This window comes from Vigna unguiculata, chromosome 2 (genome assembly GCF_004118075.2).
Source record: "Vigna unguiculata cultivar IT97K-499-35 chromosome 2, ASM411807v1, whole genome shotgun sequence".
In the NCBI taxonomy this organism is placed as follows: domain Eukaryota; kingdom Viridiplantae; phylum Streptophyta; class Magnoliopsida; order Fabales; family Fabaceae; genus Vigna; species Vigna unguiculata.
The window spans coordinates 4810047-4834704 of NC_040280.1; the positions used below are offsets into that span (position 1 = coordinate 4810047).

The 24658-nt window shown below is 32.1% G+C and overlaps 1 protein-coding gene across 1 annotated transcript; it reads right to left on the minus strand.

Moving 5' to 3' along the window:
* Nucleotides 1-905: 905 nt before the first annotated feature.
* Nucleotides 906-5966, minus strand: LOC114173339 (serine/threonine-protein kinase SRK2E-like). The gene is made up of 9 exons (XM_028057659.1): nucleotides 5135-5966; nucleotides 4278-4352; nucleotides 4078-4179; nucleotides 3940-3993; nucleotides 3736-3828; nucleotides 3431-3523; nucleotides 2438-2542; nucleotides 2265-2363; nucleotides 906-1427 (listed from the first exon to the last, which is right to left on the minus strand). The coding sequence occupies exons 1-9, from the start codon at nucleotides 5309-5311 to the stop codon at nucleotides 1131-1133; spliced, it is 1095 nt and encodes a 364-aa protein (XP_027913460.1). The 5' UTR covers nucleotides 5312-5966; the 3' UTR covers nucleotides 906-1130.
* Between the last annotated feature and the right edge of the window lie 18692 nt (nucleotides 5967-24658).

The following is a 24658-nucleotide window of genomic DNA, read 5'->3' on the forward strand; positions in this document are numbered from 1 at the left end:
TTTTAATGGTTAGATTTTTTTTCTAACATAAATATCAACTATTAAGATATTTCTGTCATAAATTGTTTTTGATATATATAATTCTTCATATGACATTTTTTAATCACTAAAATTTAAAATTTTAACCATTATAAATATTATGTTTTCTAGTACATGTTTTATTACAAAATATATTGTATATATAGTTATTTTAAAAATATCAAAATTTAGAATTTTATGAGAATAATTAGATTATTTAAAATTGAGAATTTTATTTTCATGTAAAAGGAAAAAAATTAAAATTTGAACTTTTAAATTTGTGGATATGATGTTTAAATGCTGCTTTTGTTGATTTTGCAATCAATCTGCGCCTGATTGATCTTTGACTCATACCACGCATACAGATTGCTTGTTTTTCCACCATGTGTGTTGCCCTCAGGTGGTGCATCTCTTATGTTGTTCATGTGGCTGTTGTGCCTTTTAGATACATTTGTGAAAATAGAAAACAATTTTCTCTAATTTTTTGTTCACTTAGAAAAAAGTATTTTTCCCTTGATAAGAATTAAGCTTCCATTTTAACATCGATCTAAATAGGATCCTTTTAAGTAACTCTCATCCGGATTCTAGTCTTAAAAGATATGATTGAAAATACCTTATCAAATTTAGTTAATCAAAGTTTTTCAATAAAGAATAATCACTGACAAATTAAGCACAAGAAAGCAGTTTGAGTCCATATCTGTCTATGAACAAATTAAGCACAAATTCATGAAATTTCCAACCATAAACACCAAACGTAAAATAAACATCGAATTTTTTTTTACTATTTTACAATATGATCCCATTAATGAAGTATAGTAATATAGTGATAAAGTAAATTTGTATTAGATGTTTGTGTAAAAATATTTCATATTTAACAATATATAAAGTTAACTGAGAAAACTGAAACCTGAATAGATGCCAGAAATGAAAGATAGCATAGGATCATTAAAGATCATAAAATACAAGCAGAGTGGATCCTGATAATATAAGATTTTGATCATAGAATCCTTTCCCTCCATATGTGAAATACTTTTCTTCCACGCACTCTAACAATTCCACTGGATCTCTTATAAATTGATGAGAGAATTGAGTTTACAGTGTCTGGCAGGAACTTACATTGCATAAACTATTTCTCCACTGCTATCAATATCGAGATCAGAATCTGTCTCTGGGTCCTCGTCCATGTCATCATCATCCATGTCCAAGCTACCAGTGAGATACTGGTTGAGAGACTGAGTTTTGGCTCCAGGAATTGTAGCTTCTCTAATTATCTGCATGATCTCTTCAATGCTCTGCATTGGTTGATGAGCCTCCTCAAATTGGTTGCTCATTGTGTTGTCCACCATCAGATCTGCCGGAAGGTTCGTCAAAAACCACTCGTGACTTCGAATATCAGGCATAGTTATTCTCTGCATAAAACGATATTAGTCTCCATTTTAAGGTAAGAAAAAAACAAACAAGGGGGGCTTAACTTGAAATGGAATATTAATTTGATGATTCATCTCACTTCAACTCTTCACATGGAAAGTGTTAGCTTTATGTAACACAGTTTTAAATGTCCAAACTGATTGGAAATCACAAATTTGGAAGATTCTGCTTCTTCTTCAACAAACCTCACTCATGATTTTGTAGTTCTCAACAAATTTTAACTGATAGTTAATAGCATGCTAGAGAATTAAAAAGAGTGTTTGAAAGTCTCTAGCTATCAATATTTTAGGAGAGAGTTAGAAGGGTAATTGAAAGTGTGTGTAACAAACCCAACACTGATAAATGCCAATGGGACCGTGAGCTGGAAAATTTGGAGGCAGGGAAAAATTGTAAAGTGATGGTTAACAGAAGAATAAACAGCGGGCACAAGATCCTATGCACATGAAAGTGCACAAGAGTGAGAAAGAGAATAACAAATTATTTGTTGCAAGATTTTGTAGTACCATTCTAGAAATAGAACAGCAAGAGAGGGAGAGAGGGGTGGCTGATGTAATACTTTCTCTCTCTGTCGTTTCTTCCTTCTGGAGGATTCCTTTCTTCTCTGTCTTTTGGTTTCATCTGTACTAGCTAGTAGCTGATGTAATACTTTCTTATCCATTGTAAGAAACTCATCATCATAATACCAATACAGATTTATAATCCTGAGTTGCTCCCTTCTAGATACATAACAGTGTGTTGCTAGCACATTTTTAAGATTCAATCGTATAAACGAAGCACAAAATTTTCAGATCGAAAAATTAGAAAAATTATAAGCTGACCTGTGCAGGATCTGCGACGAAGATCCTTGAGATTAGATGACGGCATTCCGGAGATATATGAACATAATCAGGAATTGAGTACTGGACTTTCAAAATCCTCTGCAAACAAAATCCAACTGTTTAAACAAAATCGAATTGCAGTGACCTAAACACGGGTCCAGTAAGTAAGCTACCTGAATTGTCTTTCGGAAATTTGCAGGTTCCTCTGGATCCTCGAAAGGATATGCACCTACCAACATGACATATAAGGTCACCCCACAGGACCACACATCTGCAATCTGAGTCACAGTTGAATGCAAAGTATATTACAGAAAATGCATAGCTGTACTGAAAGTAGTGCTTTCAGATTATAATCTAAAATTTAGTTTCATGTGTAGGAGATCAAGCATAACATTAGTCACAACCCGATCTAACCATAAATGAAAAGTAAACAATTTGAAGATCCACGATATATTAGTCTCACAATTATCAAACTTCTCTTCAAGTTCCACAACCACTGATAAGAAACATGCATAGAGAAAGTGACAAGAAAACAATGGAGGACCGTTTTGATATTCAGTTTGGAGAACTATAAGTGATGGGGTTGATCTTGATCGTCACTGGGATTCTTATTACTCAGAACACCACAAGGCTCTCAGAAAAAACTCCATTTTCTGAAAGAATTCACACTTCACACTGGGAAACCATGAAAGAGATTGCAATGAGTCTTAAATAGAAAAAAATATTTTTCATTTCTCACTCTTGGTTATGTTCTATTGTTCGGGGAGAAAGAGCTCAATGTACTAGTTAAGGTGAAAAGTATTACACTATTGTCCTTGTAAGTTGTAGGTCTTGTATGCTGTTGACATGCCAACAAAATACAACTCCAGATATCAACCAAAGTCTACTACTCACTGAATTAGATTTAACAAGCAGGATGATGCTAAAACAGTGACAATCCAATTAAACCTGTAGTGATTACGGAACATATCATTATATGTTTTTCCATGCAACACCTAGATAGTGTCATAGTGTCTTTACTGACATTAAGATGGTAGATTCTATACTGCATGGAACAAATTAACAGGTTGTTGTGGTCACCAACATATAATTGCAAACTATAAGAACCAAATAAGCCAATACAACAGTTCTATGAATTTTCTTCGGGGATGGAAGTTACATAATACCTTGCCATCATATTCTTTCTTAAGCAAAACTTCAGGAGCAATGTATGCAGGGGTTCCGACTGTAGATTTTGGTTGTGAATGTAGTACAGAGGACTGCAAAAGTAAGACAATCAGGATTTATGTCACAGATAGTACAAACTGATCCACAAAGCCAAAGTACAGAGGAAGAAAATTCTTGATCTTGGGGTACAATAAAATTGCAATGAACTTCCTAAACAGTACCCGGTTCCAATGTCAATCTGGAATGCAAGTATTGTAAATGCGAAGGTATCAACAAATAAAACAGTATGAAGAAAGAAAATTACCTTCGAATACCCAAAATCACAAATCTTCAAACGAGGAGCTGGACTGCCATCCAACAATGTGTTCTCCAACTTTAAGTCACGATGGCATACTTGCTTTATTAAAGAAGAGAAATGGAGACATTCAAGTCAGACAATTTACTATATCTTTCAGGCAGAAAATGCACTAACGAGAAAGTAAAGACTAAAGTTGCCAAACTCATGTACCATTGCATGACAGAAGCTAACCCCTGATATAAGTTGTTGGAAGAAGAACCGTGCCTGCAGCAAAACATAATAGACATTAAGGGTAAACGGTAACTGCAACAACACTGGAAAGAATGCTTGATTGGAAAAGATAAGAACCTCATCTTCACCAAATCTTCCTGCTTTGCAAATCCGTTCAAATAACTCTCCTCCAGAAGCATATTCCATCACAATAGCCAAATGTGTAGGTGTTAGTATGACCTATACTTTCAGAGAATGAGAACTGATTAAAATACGCCTTAGGTATATGTAGGAAGAAATCGGCTAAGACTTTGGATGTGTACAGAAAGAGAACAAACCTCCTTGAACCTAACAATATTGGGATGCCTCAATGATCTGTGATTTATAATTTCCCTTCGTACATTTTCATCTATCTGTTAAGAAAAAAACATGACTAAGCTTAATGTAATGCAGGGAAAACCACATGCATGCAACACAATACCTTTCAAACTTCATTTAACTCTACAGCATAGCTTAGCATGTAAAATCCAACGAAATTGATTCACATAAACTCTAGATAAGCTTCACCATAAGGGGGAATGCTGGTGTACATGTGACTTCACAAACAAGTGTCAAGGGTTTAAGGCAGATATAACATTAGTTAAGAAAGTCTGCTATCAAGCACACTGTAGCATTTGCACTTTCAATTGAATCACCGCAGCCAACATTTAGAACCAAAAACAACACTTATCATTATGCTTTGAAAACAGTAAGAGTTCAAGGGTCTTCCACTGTCTACTAATTCCAATATTGAGCTTAATTTTTATAGGTAGAAGAGGAAAGCAAAATCTAGGTTCATATTCCCAAAGGCCGGAAATTCCATCCAAACATAAGAACAGCAAAACCAGTGCATACAATTAGATTAGGCAGCACGTACACATCTCAATTCTAAACAGACTGAAATCCAGATGCACACCCCTATTAATCACCTACACCTCTTTTAGCACCGTCCAACTGAAAACCAAAGCACCCACCACCACTAGTAGAACCATTTCCAACAAAGAACCCAACCAATCAAATCATAACCTACAGACTTCAGTTGCCAAAATCCCCCACCCAAACTAAAACTTTACGAGCACGATAAAGAGAAAAGGAGAGCTTAATTCACGAAAGAAGAACAAAAACAGAAAAAATTGAGCTAAAATGGGAAACAAACCTTTTCACCTCTCTCAATATACTTCACAGCAACAAGCTCCTCAGTGTGCTTGTCCCTCATGAGCCTAGCCACACCAAAATTCCCCGACCCAATATCACGGACCAGCTCATACCTATCACTGTCATGCATGATTGGCATATCCATTCCTGGCCCAACAGTCATCGCAGAACGATCCATCTCCACCCCTTTACAAATCCCACCTTTACTTTTTCTATCACTATGAACCAAAACAACAAAACCCCAACAGCAAAATCTTAACTCTCACATTGAATCATCCAAAACCCAGATCAGATCTTTGAAAAACAAAACCAGGGTCGCTGCTGACAAAAATAAAACAAGGGAAAGCTGGTACTTGAGCCCGTGTGAAAAGGTTTCAACTTTCACCAACCAAACTAAATGGGGATATTTTATTCTTTCTTTCAGAGTTCGCAGTGGTTGAAGGAGGAAGTTGCAGGAGCAGAGGGTCGGTGATAGGCTCGTGAAAGTGAAACTGAACCTGAAAGTGAAACCTCTCTTTCTTTTCTTTTTCCTTTATTTTTCCTCACCCTCTCTTCTCTTTCTGTGTGCCTTCTTTCACCAAAGTTTATCTTTTTGATTTTATCCAAAACTCTGAGAATCTGAGATGCATGAGGCTACCATGTTTTTAATTTCTTAATTTTTCTTTTCTTTTCTTTTTCTTTGGATTTTCTATTTTGTGCTTTCAGCAACTCCAATGATGATCGGATCAGTTTACATCTGTTTGTCACTAAATCAGTGAAACGTGTCAACCACAGACTGAGAAATTAAGGAACACCTTTACCATTTTTCTAGTTCAACTCAGTTGCAACCTTTTTCGTTGGGAAAAAAATGAGTGACATGATTCAAGTAATGCTAAAAATCATTTTATTCTTAGTATTTTAATGGAATTGGAATCTATTTCGTTTTAGTACTTCAATGGAATTGGATTGTAATGTTTTATTTTACAAAAACATCTTAAAATATTTAAAAAGAAAATATATTTAAGTTATGCTGAATTTTTAAATGATATGATATTATTAAATATATCAAAACAAATATTTCAATCATGAAAATTTTAGTACTAATATTCCAACCTTAAATTTGTTATAATAACATCATTAAGGTCAATTAACAATTGGCTCGATCAATCATAATTTTACTCCATATATTTTTTTTTATTTCTTCAATGATATACAATTGTCAAGAGTTTGTTCATGACTCAGAGCTAGACATAACTAGAAGGGAGCACCCATAATTGAGCAAAGATATAAAGGTGACAGAATGGTGTCAGTAACAGTGGCAACAAAGAATATTTAAAAAATGGAACAATAATGTATGCAAATAAAAAGAAATAGGCATTAGAAGACAAATAAAAGTAGATGGATAAGTTAATAGAAATGCAGAATGTGCATCCTCTTTGTTTGGTTGATAGTAAAGGCAGTATATTAAAGTTGTCGAAACTTCATGTCGAAGCAAAAGGAAAACGATATATTGGACAAATATATATATTTAGACAATGTATATAAAGTTTTATTTGGATACATAACTTCATAAAATATTTTATTTAAAAATTATTGGACAATGACTTGTATCATAAAATTAATGAGGATGTTTTCAAAATAAATAAGAACGATGAAACTGTAAGATTGCTCTTAAATAATGAGTCTACTTATTTATAGATATTTTCTTTCATAGAGAAAGAAATAAGAAAGGAAAAGTAAAATTAATTTTTTTTTTCACGAGTTAAAATTAGTTTAATTTATAAAAGATATTTCCTATTAATTTTTCCAAAAAAACGAGTTTCTTATTGTATTATTTAAATTTAGTTTTAAGGAGAAACTAATTTTATTTTCTACTTTTTTCTTTTGTTTTTAAATCTTATAAAGAATTTTCCTCCAAACAAACATAATATTTTCTAACAAATTTTATAGTACTTTTCATAACCTTGTTTATAAATATGATCTACAAGAAACGAGTATAATATTTTTTTTCTATTTTGAAAACATTGAGAGTGCATTGTTGTTTTATTTTTCTAGAACATCTCATAAATGAAGTATTTTTCTAAGCTAATATTACTCATCTTCCCTAAGTTAATTAATACTTTCTATTATTTCATTATAGTTGTTAGTTTAGGTCACTATATATAGTGTGGTCTTTTTAATATTTTAGAGGTTGGGAAAAGAGAAAAAAAATTAAACTTTGTATTGTGCAATTCGTTATTGTTTGTTTGGGCATGTGATTCGTTATAATATTTGTGAATTATTGTATTTCTTTTTGGTACGTGTTCATTAAAAACTAATTAATAGATATATCATTGTTTCTTGTAATTTTATTGAGTGAAAATAATTTTTTTCTTCTAATTTTACTTTACTTATTATTTTTTTCTCTCTCATTTTTCAACCAAGATATGAGAAGAAAAATGCTCTCTGTTTACCCTATAAACATGGGATTGTATTGTATTTGTCAACTTTCTACTCACTCTCATGAAAGTTAGAACACTCTTTGCATTATTTTGTTAGAAATCAAATAGTATTTTGAAATGTAAGAATGCGTTTTTCCTACAAGAATAAAAAATAATTGAAAAGAACATAAATTGGGAATGTAGAATTTTCATGTTTGCTTGGTATTCAAAATATATTTTTGGTATTGGCCATTTGAGAAAGTGAATTACAAAGTGATTTGCTTCAATTTTATTGTCATGATAAGGAATGAGTGAGTTGTATTCTGTCGAGAATGAGAAAATTGATATTTTAGCCACCTTATAACTTCTGCTTTAACTCTATTTATTATTTTATAATTTAAAAATATCCCTAGAAATGTTAAAATTCATCCAAACATTAATTTCAAATTTCTTAGAAAATAACATTAATAAAAAAAGGAGGTGCACTTTATTCGGTCCAAACAATTAACAAGACATGCACGTAATTTGGGCCGAGAGAGAGCCTAAATATTTATAAAAAGAATCTTACTTCATGAACTCCATAATTGTTACCTGCACCATAGTAAAAAGATCCAAAGACAAAAATACCCTTGACCTATAACTTTACTTGAAACCTAATTCTTCTTCCTTTCTCTTTGTCCCTAGGTTTTGGTTTGCATGAGACAACTGCTGTACACGACACTTGTGCTACTCTTATAGTTGATATTATCATTACTGCATTAGTGCATTTCGTCACACTTCATTGTTATTTTTGCAAAAGAACATGTAAGTGCGTCCTTTTTTTTCTTTTACATTATGAAATTGTAACTTTTTTTTATTGATTATTTTGGGAGATTTTTAGATTGTTTTTTCAGGATTGGATTGCATAATGTTGGGAATAGTCCAAGTGTGAGTCAAAAAGTCCCACATTGGATAGAAAAGACAAAGTTAAACACTATATAAGAATAAAGACCCATAACAACATTGCCTTAAGGTTTTGGGGTTAAAGTGGTGTCTAAGGTCTTATATGTGTAAGACTAATGTCATATAACCATATAGAACCATAATCTCCCAATAACCATATGCCATAACCATGCCCATAACCGTATATGAAAAATATATATAACTTATCAGTGGTATCAGAGCCGATGGTTCGGAGTGACTGACTGCATAACCATAACCAAAGGGGTCACTCATACACACCTGAAGGGAAATATACCATATGAAAAAAAGAAAAAAACAAGGGACTCACCCTTGAGAAGAGATGTTGGGAATAGTCCAAGTGTGAGTCAAAAAGTCCCACATTGGATAGAAAAGACAAAGTTAAACACTATATAAGAATAAAGACCCATAACAACATTGCCTTAAGGTTTTGGTGTAAAAGTGGTGTCTAAGGTCTTATATGTGTAAGACTAATGTCATATAACCATATAGAACCACAATCTCTCAATGACCATAACTATGCCATGACCATGACCATAACCTATATGAAATATATATAACCTATCACATAATTAGTGTTTTGGCTTCATCATTCATGAACATCATTTTGGAATCATTCCGAAATATTTTTCTAGAGTAAATATTCTAGAAGCATGTTGTAAATAAATATTCTAGAAAGGTGTTTCAAGATGACCGATCTTGGAACATATTTCAAAATATAATTAAACATAATATATTGTATGATAGACATGCATAAGATATCATTAATTACCTCTAAATAGATTTGTTCATAATGTCATCGATTAAGTTCTTTAAGTAAGTTCAAGTCAAAAACAACTCATAACTCCTATCACATGCCTAGCAATGTTGCAATACCACAATGACCATCAATCTTTACATCAACAATAAATATATATATATATATATATATATATATATATATATATATATATATATATATATATTTTTTTTTTTGGATGAACCTCAACATCAAATGGATCCATAAATGAAATTAATTTTCATACCAAATTCTTACCAAAGTATCATTTATTTTTCCATTGTTAGATTGTCAAGTAAATGAACTACCATGCTAAGAATGCATGACATCAACCTACTAAAAATAAGATAAGTTAGACTTATTTGATCTTGTAAGCTTATTAACACACCCCATTTTTTGCCCCTTTGTTTTGACCTTGTGCACACAATGATGTCATATATAGATGTACACTGCCAAACTCTTTAAATTTATTCAAGATGATATCAAATTCCTTTTAGATATACCAATGTATGAACACTTCATCATATGAAACATCATAAAAACTTAATTGTGGACATCCACTAAATGTAGTGACATGGTACCAATATCATATGAAGTTAATTCACAAAATACCTTATCTAACTCAACATATTTTACTCGATCATTTTTTTTTCGCAATATGTTGCAATGCATATTTTGACACAAAAATCGTGTAGTTTTTTTATGTTGTGATGTCACATGATTAACCATATGAAGACTTTTCTTAAATGAAACTTTAATTATATTATGTTGTAAGGTTATCATGTTGTTAATTAGTTCCCAATAAAAACACAAGTCTCTCATGTTAGGCTTCAACCCTACATAAGAAAACAATTATAAACAAAGATAAGTTTGACAAAACACATAACAAATTATATAGTGAAAATAGTCATACCTATTTGACAAATGAGTTAAAAACATATATATTTTTTAAAATCCAAAGCATCCAATGCTCTTATGTGTGCTCCATCAAATAAGGAATACTTTAAGATGCATGCCTATAATGGAGAAAAGGAAATGTAGGAGACTCTTATCATTACATATTAGGGTTCCATATAGGTAAGAGTGACAAACTCATTCTACTTACTTAATAACACAAGTTGTACTATGGAAGAAAATGAGAGCATATCAAGTATGCTCAATAAATTTTAGATAGTATAAGCTTTGTTTTGTAGGTAAGTACTATAATTTATATGATGATATTGACAAAACATTGTCCAACTTACCTAAGCCATGAAGACCACAAGTAATAACCTTGAGGATCTCGGAAGGGTTAGATGAAGTGTTTGCTGAAGAGCTTATTTAAATCCTTAAATCTCATGAGCTAAAATTATAATAAGATTAAATGATAATAAAGGAAAGAAAAACTAATTCACTTTAAAGACACAAAATAAGAGATATACACCTACTAAAGCTTTGAAGGTTGAAAAACTAATAGGTGAACCTTCAAAGAATGAAGACTTTGAAGTTAAAGATGAAATTTCCTTCATCTTAAGGAAAATCCATCACATGTGGAGGAATAAAGTAGGTTTCAAAGGAAAAAAGTTTCAACCCATCAAAGAAAAGACTCAAGGGAAAAGAAGCAAATAATAATTAAAAAAGGACAAATTGTCTCTTCAAGAAAGACATAAAGAAAGTCCTTATGTCCATGTGGGAGAGCCTAAACGATTTTGAATATAAAGAAGAAGAAGAAGTAGCCAACATGTGCTACATGACAGACATATGTTTGATCTCTCATCAAATGAGTCTGACAAAGAGATTATACTATATAATAGAAACAATCATGAGCTTCTCTCCATATCATCTCTTCTTTCTAAAGCTTACACGAAATCGAAAATAAAGATAAAGTCCTTATCAAATCAAATATCAACTTCTCACTTTTCACACGGTTCAAGTCATGTATACATACTTGTTGCATAAGGCTTATGTGAATCTTAATTTATAACATAAGTGTCTCATAATATTTTTGTTGGTCTTCAATTATATATGCTTTAAAGTATATATTTCCTTTAATGATATATTTGTTATGAATATGTATTGTCTTTGATATGCATATTATATATAAACCAACTCTAAAAATGATATCTTTGATTATAATAAATAATACTTATTGTGCAGAAGTTTATAATACCTTGGTGTGGTGCAAAGAAATACCAAGTGCACATACAACTTAAACAAAGATGTTGCAAAGAGCAATAAATATTTTTTATTCAAAAAGTAGACAAAGTATACTAAGAAGTGTTAGATGCACAAGGACTATATACAATTTTGTTAAAGTACTATACCATAAATGAAATTTGATGAAATATCAAACACAATTAACAAAAATAAGACACACTTCAAATAACTTGATGATAATATTGTAATTTTTTGTTGTGATAGAATTAGGTATGGCTAGGACATAATCTTAAAATTATAAATGTTTTAGTATCGTAATTTGACACATTTTTTATGTATAATATAGTAAATGTAATGCAAAGAAAGTTTGGATGCATATAAACAACAAAGACAATTGTTTGATGAATCTGAACTGATGTGTATGATTTGGTGTAAGTTTGTGTGTTGTATATTTGACTTTATGCTTGTTTGATATGGTTGAAATTTATGTTGATTGGGAAACTTCGAAACTGATCATTTGCATGAATGGGTACTCCTTTTCATGTGCTAAAACTGTTTTGAACCAAATCACTAAGAAAGGAATACCAATTTGGGTGATTAATCAGGTTTGAGTTCACTCAATTGCAGAAAATCTTCTACTGCGGATTTATATGTCATTGAGTGGCAGCCCCCACTGTTGAGCTCCACTTTTTGCACATTGTTAGGCGTTGAGCGACATCCAGGTGGCATTAAGCGCCAATAATCATCGCAGGTCTAGGAGCATTTTAGCTCTAGGGCATTGACCGAAAGTTCTCCACTGTTGAGTCCTTTTGTGAATGCTTGGATGCTAAGTGACGCCTATGTGGCGTTGAGCGCCACTTACTGTTAGGGGAATGGCGTTCAACGCCACCCCTAAGCGTCAATTTCTTATACTAGCTTTGTTTCTGTGCACTGTTATCCTTGGTGATGCTTTTTATTGTTTGAGCTACTTTGTTTATTGTTTATGATTAATAATGAATATGGGAATGATGTTGTGATGGTGTTGTTAGTATATGCCTTGATATAAGAGATGTCAAGAAAGAGGTATTCTGAACTCTAATAATCATTCAAACTCAAATAGAGTATAATGATTTATGTGGTAAGAGTCGTAGGAGATCCTAGTCTTTGAACTTGTTTTTGGGACCTAGGCGTGAAGGAGATTAACCTTGTGCGTGGTTGGGTGATAACCCCTTGAGGCTAGACTCTGCAGAGTCTAGGAACCATCATATGTGCACACTTCCAATGAATTCTAAATCAAAGACATGTATCTGGATAATTGAGTTTAGTGTCAACTGTTATGTGTGCATAAACATGTATTATATATATATATATATATATATATATATATATATATATTTATATTTTTGAAAGTGATATGACTTACTTTCTTTTGAATAACTTTATTTGTATGCTAGCTTAATCTGTGGTGTGTTTATGTTGTTTGATTTTCTTTTGTTTTCTTTTGGAATGATCACTTAATTGTGTGGAGGACACAAGTAAGAAAGCTCCTCTGGTGGACAATAGAGAGGTTGTTGAGTAGTGTTTAGCGTTCTTGAAGTTATTGTACAAAAATACATAAATCTTTTGAAAAACTCTTGGTGATTTTAAGTATATATATATATATATATATATATATATATATATATATATATATATATATATATATATATATATATATATATATATATATATATATACTAGTTTTTTGACCCGTGGAATGCACAAGATTATTTTTATTATTGATTATAAATTATAAATGTGTAACAAAATATTTTAAGAATTTAATGAAGTATAAATTAATATATAAAATGTTAAACTTAGATAATAATATTATTGACATGATAATAATAACAAATTTCATTCCAATAAAATGAGATATTACTTTCAATCAAATATTTTGTTATTAGTATATTATATTGTGAAGCACACATAATTTTTGTTTGCAATTGAAGCCATATTCAGGAAGTGTCAAAAAAGATATGTCATATAACCAAGTTAAATAAACATAAGTCATGAAATACACCATTTTGAACAACAACATTATAGAATTATGCTTAATCTAATCACAACAACAACCATTAACAAACACTTCAATATTTGGTTCGATAAAATCATTGTCTGGTTGAAAGACAACAATATCACCTTCTTTTAACTCATTTTCAGAACAAAATACCCTCCCACCTTGATCCATCTTTGTTGAACTTCTACTTTTATTCGATATTAGGATTTTGCAATTGACTATAGTTTTAGGCCCTATAAGAAATACATCTTGTACATTCTCGTCCCGAATGAAGTTGGCAAACTTTGATGGCAAGTCCTGTATGATTCAAATGTTATTGTTAGTGCATTAATTATTTTCATTTAATTATATGTAAATTGATATTAAATAATACTTGAAATGATAAAAAGAATTCATAAGGCATATACCAAGTGACTTGCTTTGCTTTGATACTTTGCCAATTTGACTAAAAATATAGATCTTGTTTCTTGATGACTGATACGACACATAAATGTTGACAAACTCCTTGGTGTACAACCACCTTTAAACATGATTACGTGAGATAAAGAATTTCCCAAATACTGAAACTGCATGTGAGAGTCACTTTTGATGTCATACAAATCTCTCATATTACTCCAACCTTCTATGATTTTTGGGTTATTTGAATCCATGTTATAGGTAACTGTCGTGCTCTTACTATTTACATCTACCAAGTGCCATTGTGGACCTAATTCGTGTTCATAAGCAACAACAAAGTGTCGATCGACAAATCCAAATGGCTACAAATTAATAAAGACAGTAAAAACATGAATATATTTATCTCTGCAACGAAATGAAAACATAAAGAAAAACATATATATATATATATATATATATATATATGTACAAATTGTTTTTGTTCAAAAGTCTTATGTATTTATTACAAATGAAAAATAAATTTAAACTTTATAAAGTAATAAAAAACATTACACCCAATAAATAACAACTAAAATAAGAATAAATTTTAAATATTTAAAATACTTGAAAAAAAAAGAAAATTCAAATTTTTGTTAACGGATGGTTTTATCTCCTATATAATGGTACTATATATCGATATCTTTGTTTACCATTGTGGGAAAAATCTGAACGTCTTAATGTGGCTGATACAGTGGAAATCAGGATGATAGAGTTGACAGTAGAAAACACATACAACAACAAATATCAATGCTTTCCAAACATGTATTTCTGTGGTTAAATTTACAACATACCTGACAACATATGTAGATTGTGTTGAAGTTCCAAAGTATTGTTCTGTTGTTTGCTCCATCTGTACTGGTTTGCTCCATCTCCATTCCTCTAATTGCATAACAAAGTCACGGTTGAAATATATGGGTAAGTGAAAATTATGGATGGAATGGTAAAGGGGAAGTTGGGAATGGAAGGGCAAAGAGCATCACGTGGAAAAGGAATCTTACCTGAAACTGGCAGCACAATTTCAGTTTCACGTGCAAATAGTGGCTTTAATTGTAAAGTAATTGAAATATATGTTGTATGTGTTTTTTGCACATACTTTAATATATAAAGTAACTGAAACATAAAACATTTACAAACTATAACATATTATATTTTATATTTGTTATACATATAAGAGTTATAACAGTAAAGCCATATGTACTGCAGTAACGAATAAGAAGATGTAGGTAGATATTTTTTCTACACAATACAGTAAAGCCATAAACATAAATTAAAATAACAACAATTGAGAATCTTTATAACAATTATAATATTTGTACTGCAACAACCATGGTGTTCAAAACATCAATCCATGAGTGGACGACAAATAATGCAATTCAAACATGTATCAATGACCATGTACTTTTCAATATCGCTGTAGCTATAAAAAAAAAATATCCTCAAAGCGTATACTATACACTTGCATATTATAATCTGCAACAAAAGAAAGGAATTATAGTTAAAGATACAATAATTGACAAATTATAAGAATGTTGTTAAAGTAAGTTGTATACCTCTTATCAAAGATTTTCAAATATTTCTTTGTAAACCACATTTGTAGTTGTATTGCTTACTTTTCCATCTTCATCCAGAATTAAAATTTTGAGTCCTTTCTTTGTTGTCACTCTAGAAATTGCTACGTACAATTGTCCATGAGTAAAAACTAGGCGAGGAAGATAAAGTCCAACTTTAGAAAGAGTTTGTCATTGACTTTTGTTTATTGTCATTGCAAAGCATAAGGATATTGAAAATTTCCTCCTTTGAAATTTAAACGGGATGCTAGAATCAGAAGGTGTCAAGTTCATTCTTGGAATGAAAATTTTGTCACCAACATTTTGATGGGCAAAACAACAACAAACAATATACCAGAGAATGCAGTGGATATAATTTCCCCTAACTTGCAAGAATCTATGAGGAGCAATAATCAAAGAGTAGCAATAATAAATCACCAAAAGCACAAATAAAGGCACCAAGATTTTTAACGTGGAAAACCCCTCAAATCAAGGGTAAAAACCACGAGTCGTCCAGAACAAAGAAATAGCTCCACTATGATCAACAAGAGTACAAAAGAGTCTCAATCAATAGCACAAATTAGTGCCAACACCCAACCAAATAACAAAGCAACAAAGCTTTCAAAATAGAGAAGAACAAGAGAGGAAAACCTCTACAAATCACTGCTGCAGTGCGAAATTAATATCTCCCAACTCAGACCTCGTATCAAAGATCCGATCGGTCAGAATGAAGAGCAATGAGTTGCGAACCTGCTGTAAATTTTAGCCCGATCCAACGGTGAACGAATTCGCAGTGCCGATTCTACTGTGACAGCTCTGTGAAAAACGTGAACAGAATTTTCCCTCTACCTCTCCCTCTATGTGTTAGGGCTTTCAGTGTGTTCTGACTCTATTGTTCTGCCTCTCTCTTTATTTTATAGCCCCCTCTCCACTAGGTTAAATGAGACATGGACTTCTCAAGTTTTGGGCCTTTTCTCCACAGAGGAAGGGAGCCCAATACCCAACAAATCTCCCCCTCACAACTATGTGGAGATAACTGTCAAACTGACGATCTCACAACAAACTTCAAACTTCCCTCTTGGCAATGCTTTAGTCATCATATCAGCACCATTATCATCTGTATGAACTTTTTCCAACTCCAACAACTTACCATCCAAAGCATCATGTATCCAATGATACCTCACATCAATATGTTTGGATCTAGAATGAAAAGTTGAATTTTTACCAAGATGGATAGCACTTTGACTATCCACAAATAATGGATAGTTGTTCTGCACAAAACCAAGCTCCTGCAAGAATTTCTTCAACCATAGCAACTCCTTGCATGCTTCAGTAATAGCAATGAACTCTGCCTCTGTAGTAGACAACGCTACATACCTTTGTAGTCTTGATTGCCAAGCCACAGCTCCTCCTGCAAACTTTATCAAATAGCCTGAAGTGGACTTTCTAGAATCAATGTCCCCAGCCATATCTGAGTCTGAGTAACCCATCAAAGTAGGTTTATCACCTCCAAAATAAAGCTTCATATCAATTGTACCATGAAGATACCTCAAAATCCATTTCACAGCATTCCAATGCTCTCTACCTGGGTTTGACAAAAATCGACTAACTGTACCAATAGCATGTGCAATATCTGGTCTTGTACACACCATCGCATACATCAAACTGCCCACCACAGATGCATAAGGAACTCTACTCATATTGGTCTTTTCAATTTCATTTGAAGGACTCTGTTTAACACTCAGTTTAAAATGAGTAGCAAGAGGAGTACTCACAGCTTTAGCATTTTCCATCTGGAATCTCTGCAACACCTTCCTAATGTATTGCTCTTGTGATAGATAAATCTTCTTTTCTCTCCTATCACGTGAGATATGTATGCCAAGAATCCTTTTAGCAGCTCCCAAGTCTTTCATGGCAAAAGACTCACCAAGTGTCTTCTTTAACCTGTTAATTTTGGAAATATTTTTCCCAACAATAAGCATGTCATCAACATATAATAACAAGATAATAAAGTCATCATTAGAAAAGCTTTTAACAAATACACAATGATCAGAAGTAGTCTTCTTGTAACCTTGCTCACACATAAAAGACTCAAACTTCTTATACCACTGCCTTGGGGCCTGCTTCAAACCGTATAGACTCTTCCTTAGTCTACACACATAATCTTCCTTGCCTTTAACAAGAAAACCATCAGGTTGCTTCATGTATATCTCTTCCTCCAAATTACCATGAAGGAAAGTTGTCTTCACATCCATCTGCTCAACCTCCAAATCAAGAGTAGCAGCTAAACTTAGCACAGTTCTAATGGATGACATTTTCACCACAGGTGAGAAAATCTCATTGAAATCAACACCCTTTTTCTGTCTGAAACCTTTCACCACTAATCTGGCCTTGTACCTTGGAAGCGTAGAATTTGAATCTTGTTTCACCCTGAAAATCCACCTAGTTTCCAATGCCCTTTTGCCCTTAGGCAATTTCACCAAGTCGTAAGTGTGATTATCATGCAAAGATTTCATCTCATCTTGCATTGCATCCAGCCACTGTTTCTTCTCTTCACTATCCAAAGCCTCTTCAAAACACTTAGGTTCTCCACCGTCAGTCAAGGTTATGTACTCATCACAAGAATACCTTGTAGAAGGTTGTTTCTGTCTATTAGACCTCCTGAGTTGGACTTGAGGTGATTCAGGTATATCACCAAGATCATCATCAACATCATGTTCCTCTTGAGCATCATCAATTGGAACCTCTACTCCACTTCCAAACTGTTGATCATCAACATCACCATGTTGCTCATTGTCTTGAGCTTCCGTTTCACCATTCTCCAAATTGTGAGCAGGCAACCTCATCGGATTACCATCAGTGAGATTACTATCTTTCTCGGGTGTGGTCTTCTCCACCTTATCAATGTCTTCAATGGTCTGGTCTTCCATGAATTGTACATCACGACTTCTAACAAGCTTCTTCTCAACAGGATCATAAAACCTGTAGCCAAATTCATCCTCACCATAGCCAATAAAGATACATTGCCTTGTCTTTTTATCTAACTTGGATCTTTCATCCTTAGGAACATGAACAAATGCCCTACAACCAAAGACATGCAAATGATCATAGCTAACATTCTTACCAAACCAAATTTTGTCTGGCACCTCAGTATTCAAAGCAACTACGGGACTGAGATTAATAACATGCACAGTTGCAAGCAATGCCTCTCCCCAAAAGTGCTTAGGCAACTTTGCTTCTGAAAGCATACATGTAACCCTTTCAACCAAGGTCCTATTCATCCTCTCCGCTAGGCCATTCAACTGAGGAGTTTTAGGAGGAATCTTCTCGTGTCTAATACCATGCTGCCTGCAATAAACATCAAAAGGTCCACAGTACTCACCACCATTATCACTACGGATGCATTTCAGCTTCTTTCCTGATTGTCTCTCAACCATAGCATGAAATTCCTTGAACTTTTCAAGTACTTGACCTTTCCGTTGAAGAGCATAGACCCATAGCTTCCTGGAACAATCATCAATAAAAGTAACAAAGTAAAGTGCACCACTAAATGACTTTACCTTTAATGGGCCGCAAACATCAGAATGCACAAATTCAAGCAATTCTGACTTCCTTGAGGGAAGATGCTTCTTAAAAGATACTCTGGTTTGTTTACCAGCCATGCAATGAGAACATTTCTCCAATTCTGCATTCCTCAATCCCATAAGCACATCCTTTTTAGCTAAGCAGTTAAGCCCTTTCTCACTTATATGACCAAGCCTCCGGTGCCACAAAGATGCCTCCATATACATAGCATTCACATTGTCTTTAGCAACCAAAGCTTTAGTCTAGTACAATTTAGATTGTTTCTCCCCTCTGGCCATAACCAAGTTACCTTTAGTGAGCTTCCATTTACTAGAACCAAAGTAATTGTCATAACCACAATCATCAAGCAACTACACAGAGATTAAATTAAAACGGACATCCGGAGAATGTTGACTCCTTTAAGCAACAATTGCACTCCCATGTTGGTTTGCAGGCAAACATCACCAACACCAATCACTTTAGACTCACCATCATTACCCATCTTCAACACTCCAAAATCACCAGAAGTGTAAGATGTGAAGAACTCCTTCCTAGGTGTAACATGCAGTGTAGCACCACTATCAATAATCCACATGCTCTCATCAGATACAAGATTAACGGACTCAAAGTCACGAAGAAGAACAAGATCACCATCTGTAGCAGTAGTGACACGACCATCATCATCATCATCATGGTCATTCTCTCTCTGTTTGCCCTTCTTGTCTTTGTTCTCATTTTTCCACTTAAAACAATATTTCTGAATGTGCCCAGTTTTATGACAAAAATGACACTCTAAATTCTTGTATCTTGACTTGGACTTGCTCCTACTCTTCTCTCTACCACCTTTATGTTCCTTTTTCTGACTTCTCCCCCTAGCTTCTGTAACAAGCATCTCAGACTGAGATGGAGAACCATGTGCCTTCCTTCTCATCTCTTCATTAAGAGCAACACTTTTTGCCATCTGAAAAGAAACAACACCATTCGAGGCAGAGTTCGTAATTGAAACCCGAAATACCTCCCAAGACTCTGGTAGAGTATTAAGTAACCATAATCCCATAACTTCGTCATCAAACTTTATGCCCATTCCTGACAATTGATCTAGGAGCCCTTGAAACTCATTTAAGTGATCAGAAATAGAAGAATTCTCCCTGTACCTCAAATTCATCAAGCAATTTAACAAATACAATTTATTATTGCCCGACTTAGAAGCATACAAAGACTCAATCTTCTCCCACAAAGCTCTGGCATGTGTCTCATTAGCAATATGATTATAAACATTATCTTTAACATATTGCCGAATAAAACCACATACTTGTTGGTGCTCAAAGTCCCATTCTTCTTCAGACATAGAATCTGGCTTCTGTGTAGTAAAGATCGGAAGATGCAATTTCTTGACAAATAATAAATCTTTCATCTTGCCCTTCCACAAATGATAATTTGTACCATTCAAAGCAACCATCTTTGCATTTGCCTCCATCATTCAAGCAAGTAAATATAGCCCAACCAAGAGCTCTGATGCCACTCTGATGGGGAAAACAACAACAAACAATATACCAGAGAATGCAGCGGATATAATTTTCCCTAACTTGCAAGAATCTATGAGGAGCAATAATCAAAGAGTAGCAATAATAAATCACCAAAAGCACAAATAAAGGCACCAAGATGATTTTAACGTGGAAAACCCCTCAAATCAAGGGTAAAAACCATGAGCTGTCCAGACCAAAGAAATAGCTCCATTATGATCAACAAGAGTACAAAAGAGTCTCAATCAATAGCACAAATTAGTGCCAACACCCAACCAAATAACAAAGCAACAAAGCTTTCAAAATAGAGAAGAACAAGAGAGGAAAACCTCTACAAATCAATGCTGCAGTGTGAAATTAATATCTCCCAACTCAGACCTCGTATCAAAGATCCGACCGGTCAGAATGAAGAGCAATGAGTGCCGAACCTGCTGTAAAAATTTCAGCCCGATCCAACGGTGAACGAATCCGCAGCGCCGATTCTACTGTGATAGCTATGTGAAAAACGTGAACAGAATTTTCCCTCTACCTCTCCCTCTATGTGTTAGGGCTTTCAATGTGTTCTGACTCTATTGTTCTGCCTCTCTCTTTATTTTATAGCCCCCTCTCCACTAGGTTAAATGAGACATGAACTTCTCAAGTTTCGGGCCTTTTCTCCACATAGGAAGGGAGCCCAATACCCAACACATTTTTGCCTGTTATGACAGTAGCAGAGATAACATTCTTTCCCAAATCATTAACTTGCAACCTTGTACCATTGCAAAGACCATTTGCTTGATCAATGTTTCTTAAAAGCATAATTGGTACGCCAACTTTCAATTTAATCCTATGATTTGGAATTCCTGAACATTTGATATCATTCAAAATCTCTTGAGTAAACCACTCACCTTAAATTTCTTGATCATCATCAGATTGGCAAGGAGTGTCTGAACTTAAATAAATTTGTTCTTCACCAGGAATCAAAGATAAAATGAAGTTATTTACTTGTTCAACACTATCAATTGTAGGACAAAATATAGCGCCGTCATCAAAGAAGCCAGGAATCATGAGGTATCCATGGAGGGTTAAGGGAAGTGACCGTTCTGTTTCCTTGATGGATAATAAACAACACTTGATGGATACTCAACTGTTATATACATATGAAAACACTGTTTCAAATTCTAATTACTTTAGATAATATATATATATATATATATATATATATATATATATATATATATTTAATGATTTCCATAAAATATATATTTAATATATATATATATATATATATCTTTAATGATTTCCAAAATATATATTTAAATTCGTATATATTTATTACAAATTACAAATATTACAAAAATTTAAAATTAAGAATAAAAATACAAATTAAAAGTTTATTAAAAATAAAAATACAAATTAGAAGTTCAAAGAGTAATAAAAAATATTTTAAAAAATAAAATAATCAAATAATATAATGTAAATTTTTTAAAAATTAAAACATATTACAAATATTATAAATATTATAAATTATTAGAAATAAAAATACAAATTAATATTTGAAAGACTAATACGAAAAATTTAATCACATAAAATAATAAAAAAATGATATTTATTACAAATTACAAATATTACAGATTATTAAAAATGAAAAATAATTTTTTTTACAAATTACAAATATTATAAATCATTTAAAATAAAAATACAAATTAGAATTTCAACTACTAATACAAAATATTTATAGAAATAAAATAATTATAAAATGTAAATGAATGTCATCTTTTCTCTTGGTTAATTAAAATTCAAGATTCAAAATTCAAATTCAAAACTGAAAATAAAAGTAAAAGTTAGAAGTTCAAACAACAATACAAAATATTAAAACAACAAAAATAATCAATAAATGAAAATGAATGTCAGTTTTTGTCTTAATTGATTAAAAAGAATTTATTACAAATAAATTTCTTTCAAAACATGAAATAAATTAATTGATGGTATAAATTTTTAATGAATGTCTTTTGGTTAATTAGAATTCAAAACTTATTTGTGTTTAGAAAATTATTTTTAAAAATTAAAAGATAAATTCAAAATAGATGATTAGATGAATTAATTTTAAAAGTAAATACATACATTGAAAGGTTAATTGATTAAAAATAATTTGTGTACATGCGTAGGGAACCCATAATAGAATATATTTTAAAATAGAAATATTATGATTTTATTACAATGTTAATAAAAAGAACAAGTTATATATGAGTTACAATATATAACTATCATGATTTTGAAAACACGAAATAAGTTATATATGTTGTGAAACAAACAATGTAGTTAAAAATTGTACGATAAATCAAAACTTACTCTCTTTGATGTAGCTAGCATGATAGTGTAGTTGAAAAAATAAATAATATCAACACATTCAAATTCAGCTAGCAACATATAACGATGTTTACAAATCAACACATACAACAAAAGATAATACTACATGTATGTAACCTGAACTATATTTTTATGAATTATTGATTGCTAAGATTAAAATGTAAACAAATGTTGAAAGACAAAAATCTTTAAAACAAAAATACACATACAATACACTTCCTTTGATATAGCTAGCACGATTATGGTGTTGACAATATAAAATAATATCAACACAGTTTGACTTTGCTAGCAAATTGTCACTGCAAAAATAATTAGGGATTCAAGTTGAGCAATAAGTAATATACTTCATAAATAAATAAACAGAAACTTGAAATGAATGTTTTCAACAATAAAACAACTAAAGAACAACAAAACATATTGTAGTTAGCATGATAGTGTAGTTGACAAAAAAAATAATATCAACACTTTCAGATTCAGCTAGCAACATATAACGATGTTTAGAAATCAACACAGACAACAAAAGATAAATACTATATGTATGTAACCTGAAATATATTTTTACGAATAATTGATTGATAAAATTGAAATGTAAACAAATGCTGAAAGACTAAAATCTTGTAAAACAAAATATAAATACAATACACTTCTTTTGATGTAGCTAGCATGATTATGGTGTTGATAATAGAAAATAATATCAACACAGTCTGACTCTGCTAGCAAATTGTCAATGCAAAAATACTTAGGGATTCTTGTTGAGCAATAAGTAATATAGTTCATAAATAAATAAACAGAAACTTCAAATGAATGTTTTCAAAATTATAACAACTTAAGAACAACAAAACATATTGGTCATGAGTATCAGCAAATGTTTTCCAAAAAAAAACCAAGATAAAAACACAAATAAAGTCTAGTACAATTTTCAGATTGAAATAACACAAATCACTTTTCAATCTTGATGTTCTTCTTCAACATCTTCACTGGGATCTTCTTGTTTTCTTGAACCACAGATCGATTATGCCTTTTAATTGCCAGGACACGTGCTTTGGTAGCCAAATCAAAGTTAAGATTCTCCAGATGAGATGATTCTTTTTGGGTTAACTCATCATTTTCAACATCAATTACTGGTTTATTGACCAACGCTTCCTCTGTAGAAACAAGGCTTGATCCTATAGTGTTCAAATGATCACCTAGAGTCTCATCATCATTTGATTCTTTAGTGAATTTGATATGCAAATTCTAAAAATAAACTTGAAAAAGTTAGCATATAAAAAGTTTTAGAAAAAGAAGTATAGTTGTAATCTTAACATACCTCTGCAATGGTATCAGATGCCATCTCATTTGTAATCTGCTTAAGTTTACTTTCTTCTTCATTTCCAGAGTATACATCCTAACAAAGATATTCAAGTACAAAAAGAGTAAAATTAAAATTATATATATGAAAAGACCTAAACAGAAACAAATCAGATCTTACCAAAGACTTAACTTCAACATCACTAAAGCTTTCAATGATTTTTTTCATCCATGCAGACTTCTTTAACTCCGAATGATTGCTCAAATTTGCTACTATAATCATTCTTGCACTCAACTTTGAACAGATAGGTCTTATCAACGAGGACTTCAAACTCTTTAGGCAAGTTCACAACAACAGTGTTTTATGAAAAGAAGTAGAAATACAAATGATCTAACTTAATCAAATATAATTTGTGTATATAACAATCATGATTTAAATAATTCGAAAAGATGTCCATAATATAGAATATGAAAATATTGATTAAGAATTTCTTTGACTAGATAGG

Bases quoted from the DNA above. Each gene is read 5' to 3' on its own strand.
- LOC114173339 (XM_028057659.1), bottom strand. From the start codon at position 5,311: ATGGATCGTTCTGCGATGACTGTTGGGCCAGGAATGGATATGCCAATC. The intron at 3,994-4,077 runs GTTCTTATCTTT...GTTTTGCTGCAG, and splicing joins GAAGATTTGGTGAAGATGAG to GCACGGTTCTTCTTCCAACA. The intron at 2,543-3,430 runs GTATTATGTAAC...ACTGTGACTCAG, and splicing joins AGAAAGAATATGATGGCAAG to ATTGCAGATGTGTGGTCCTG.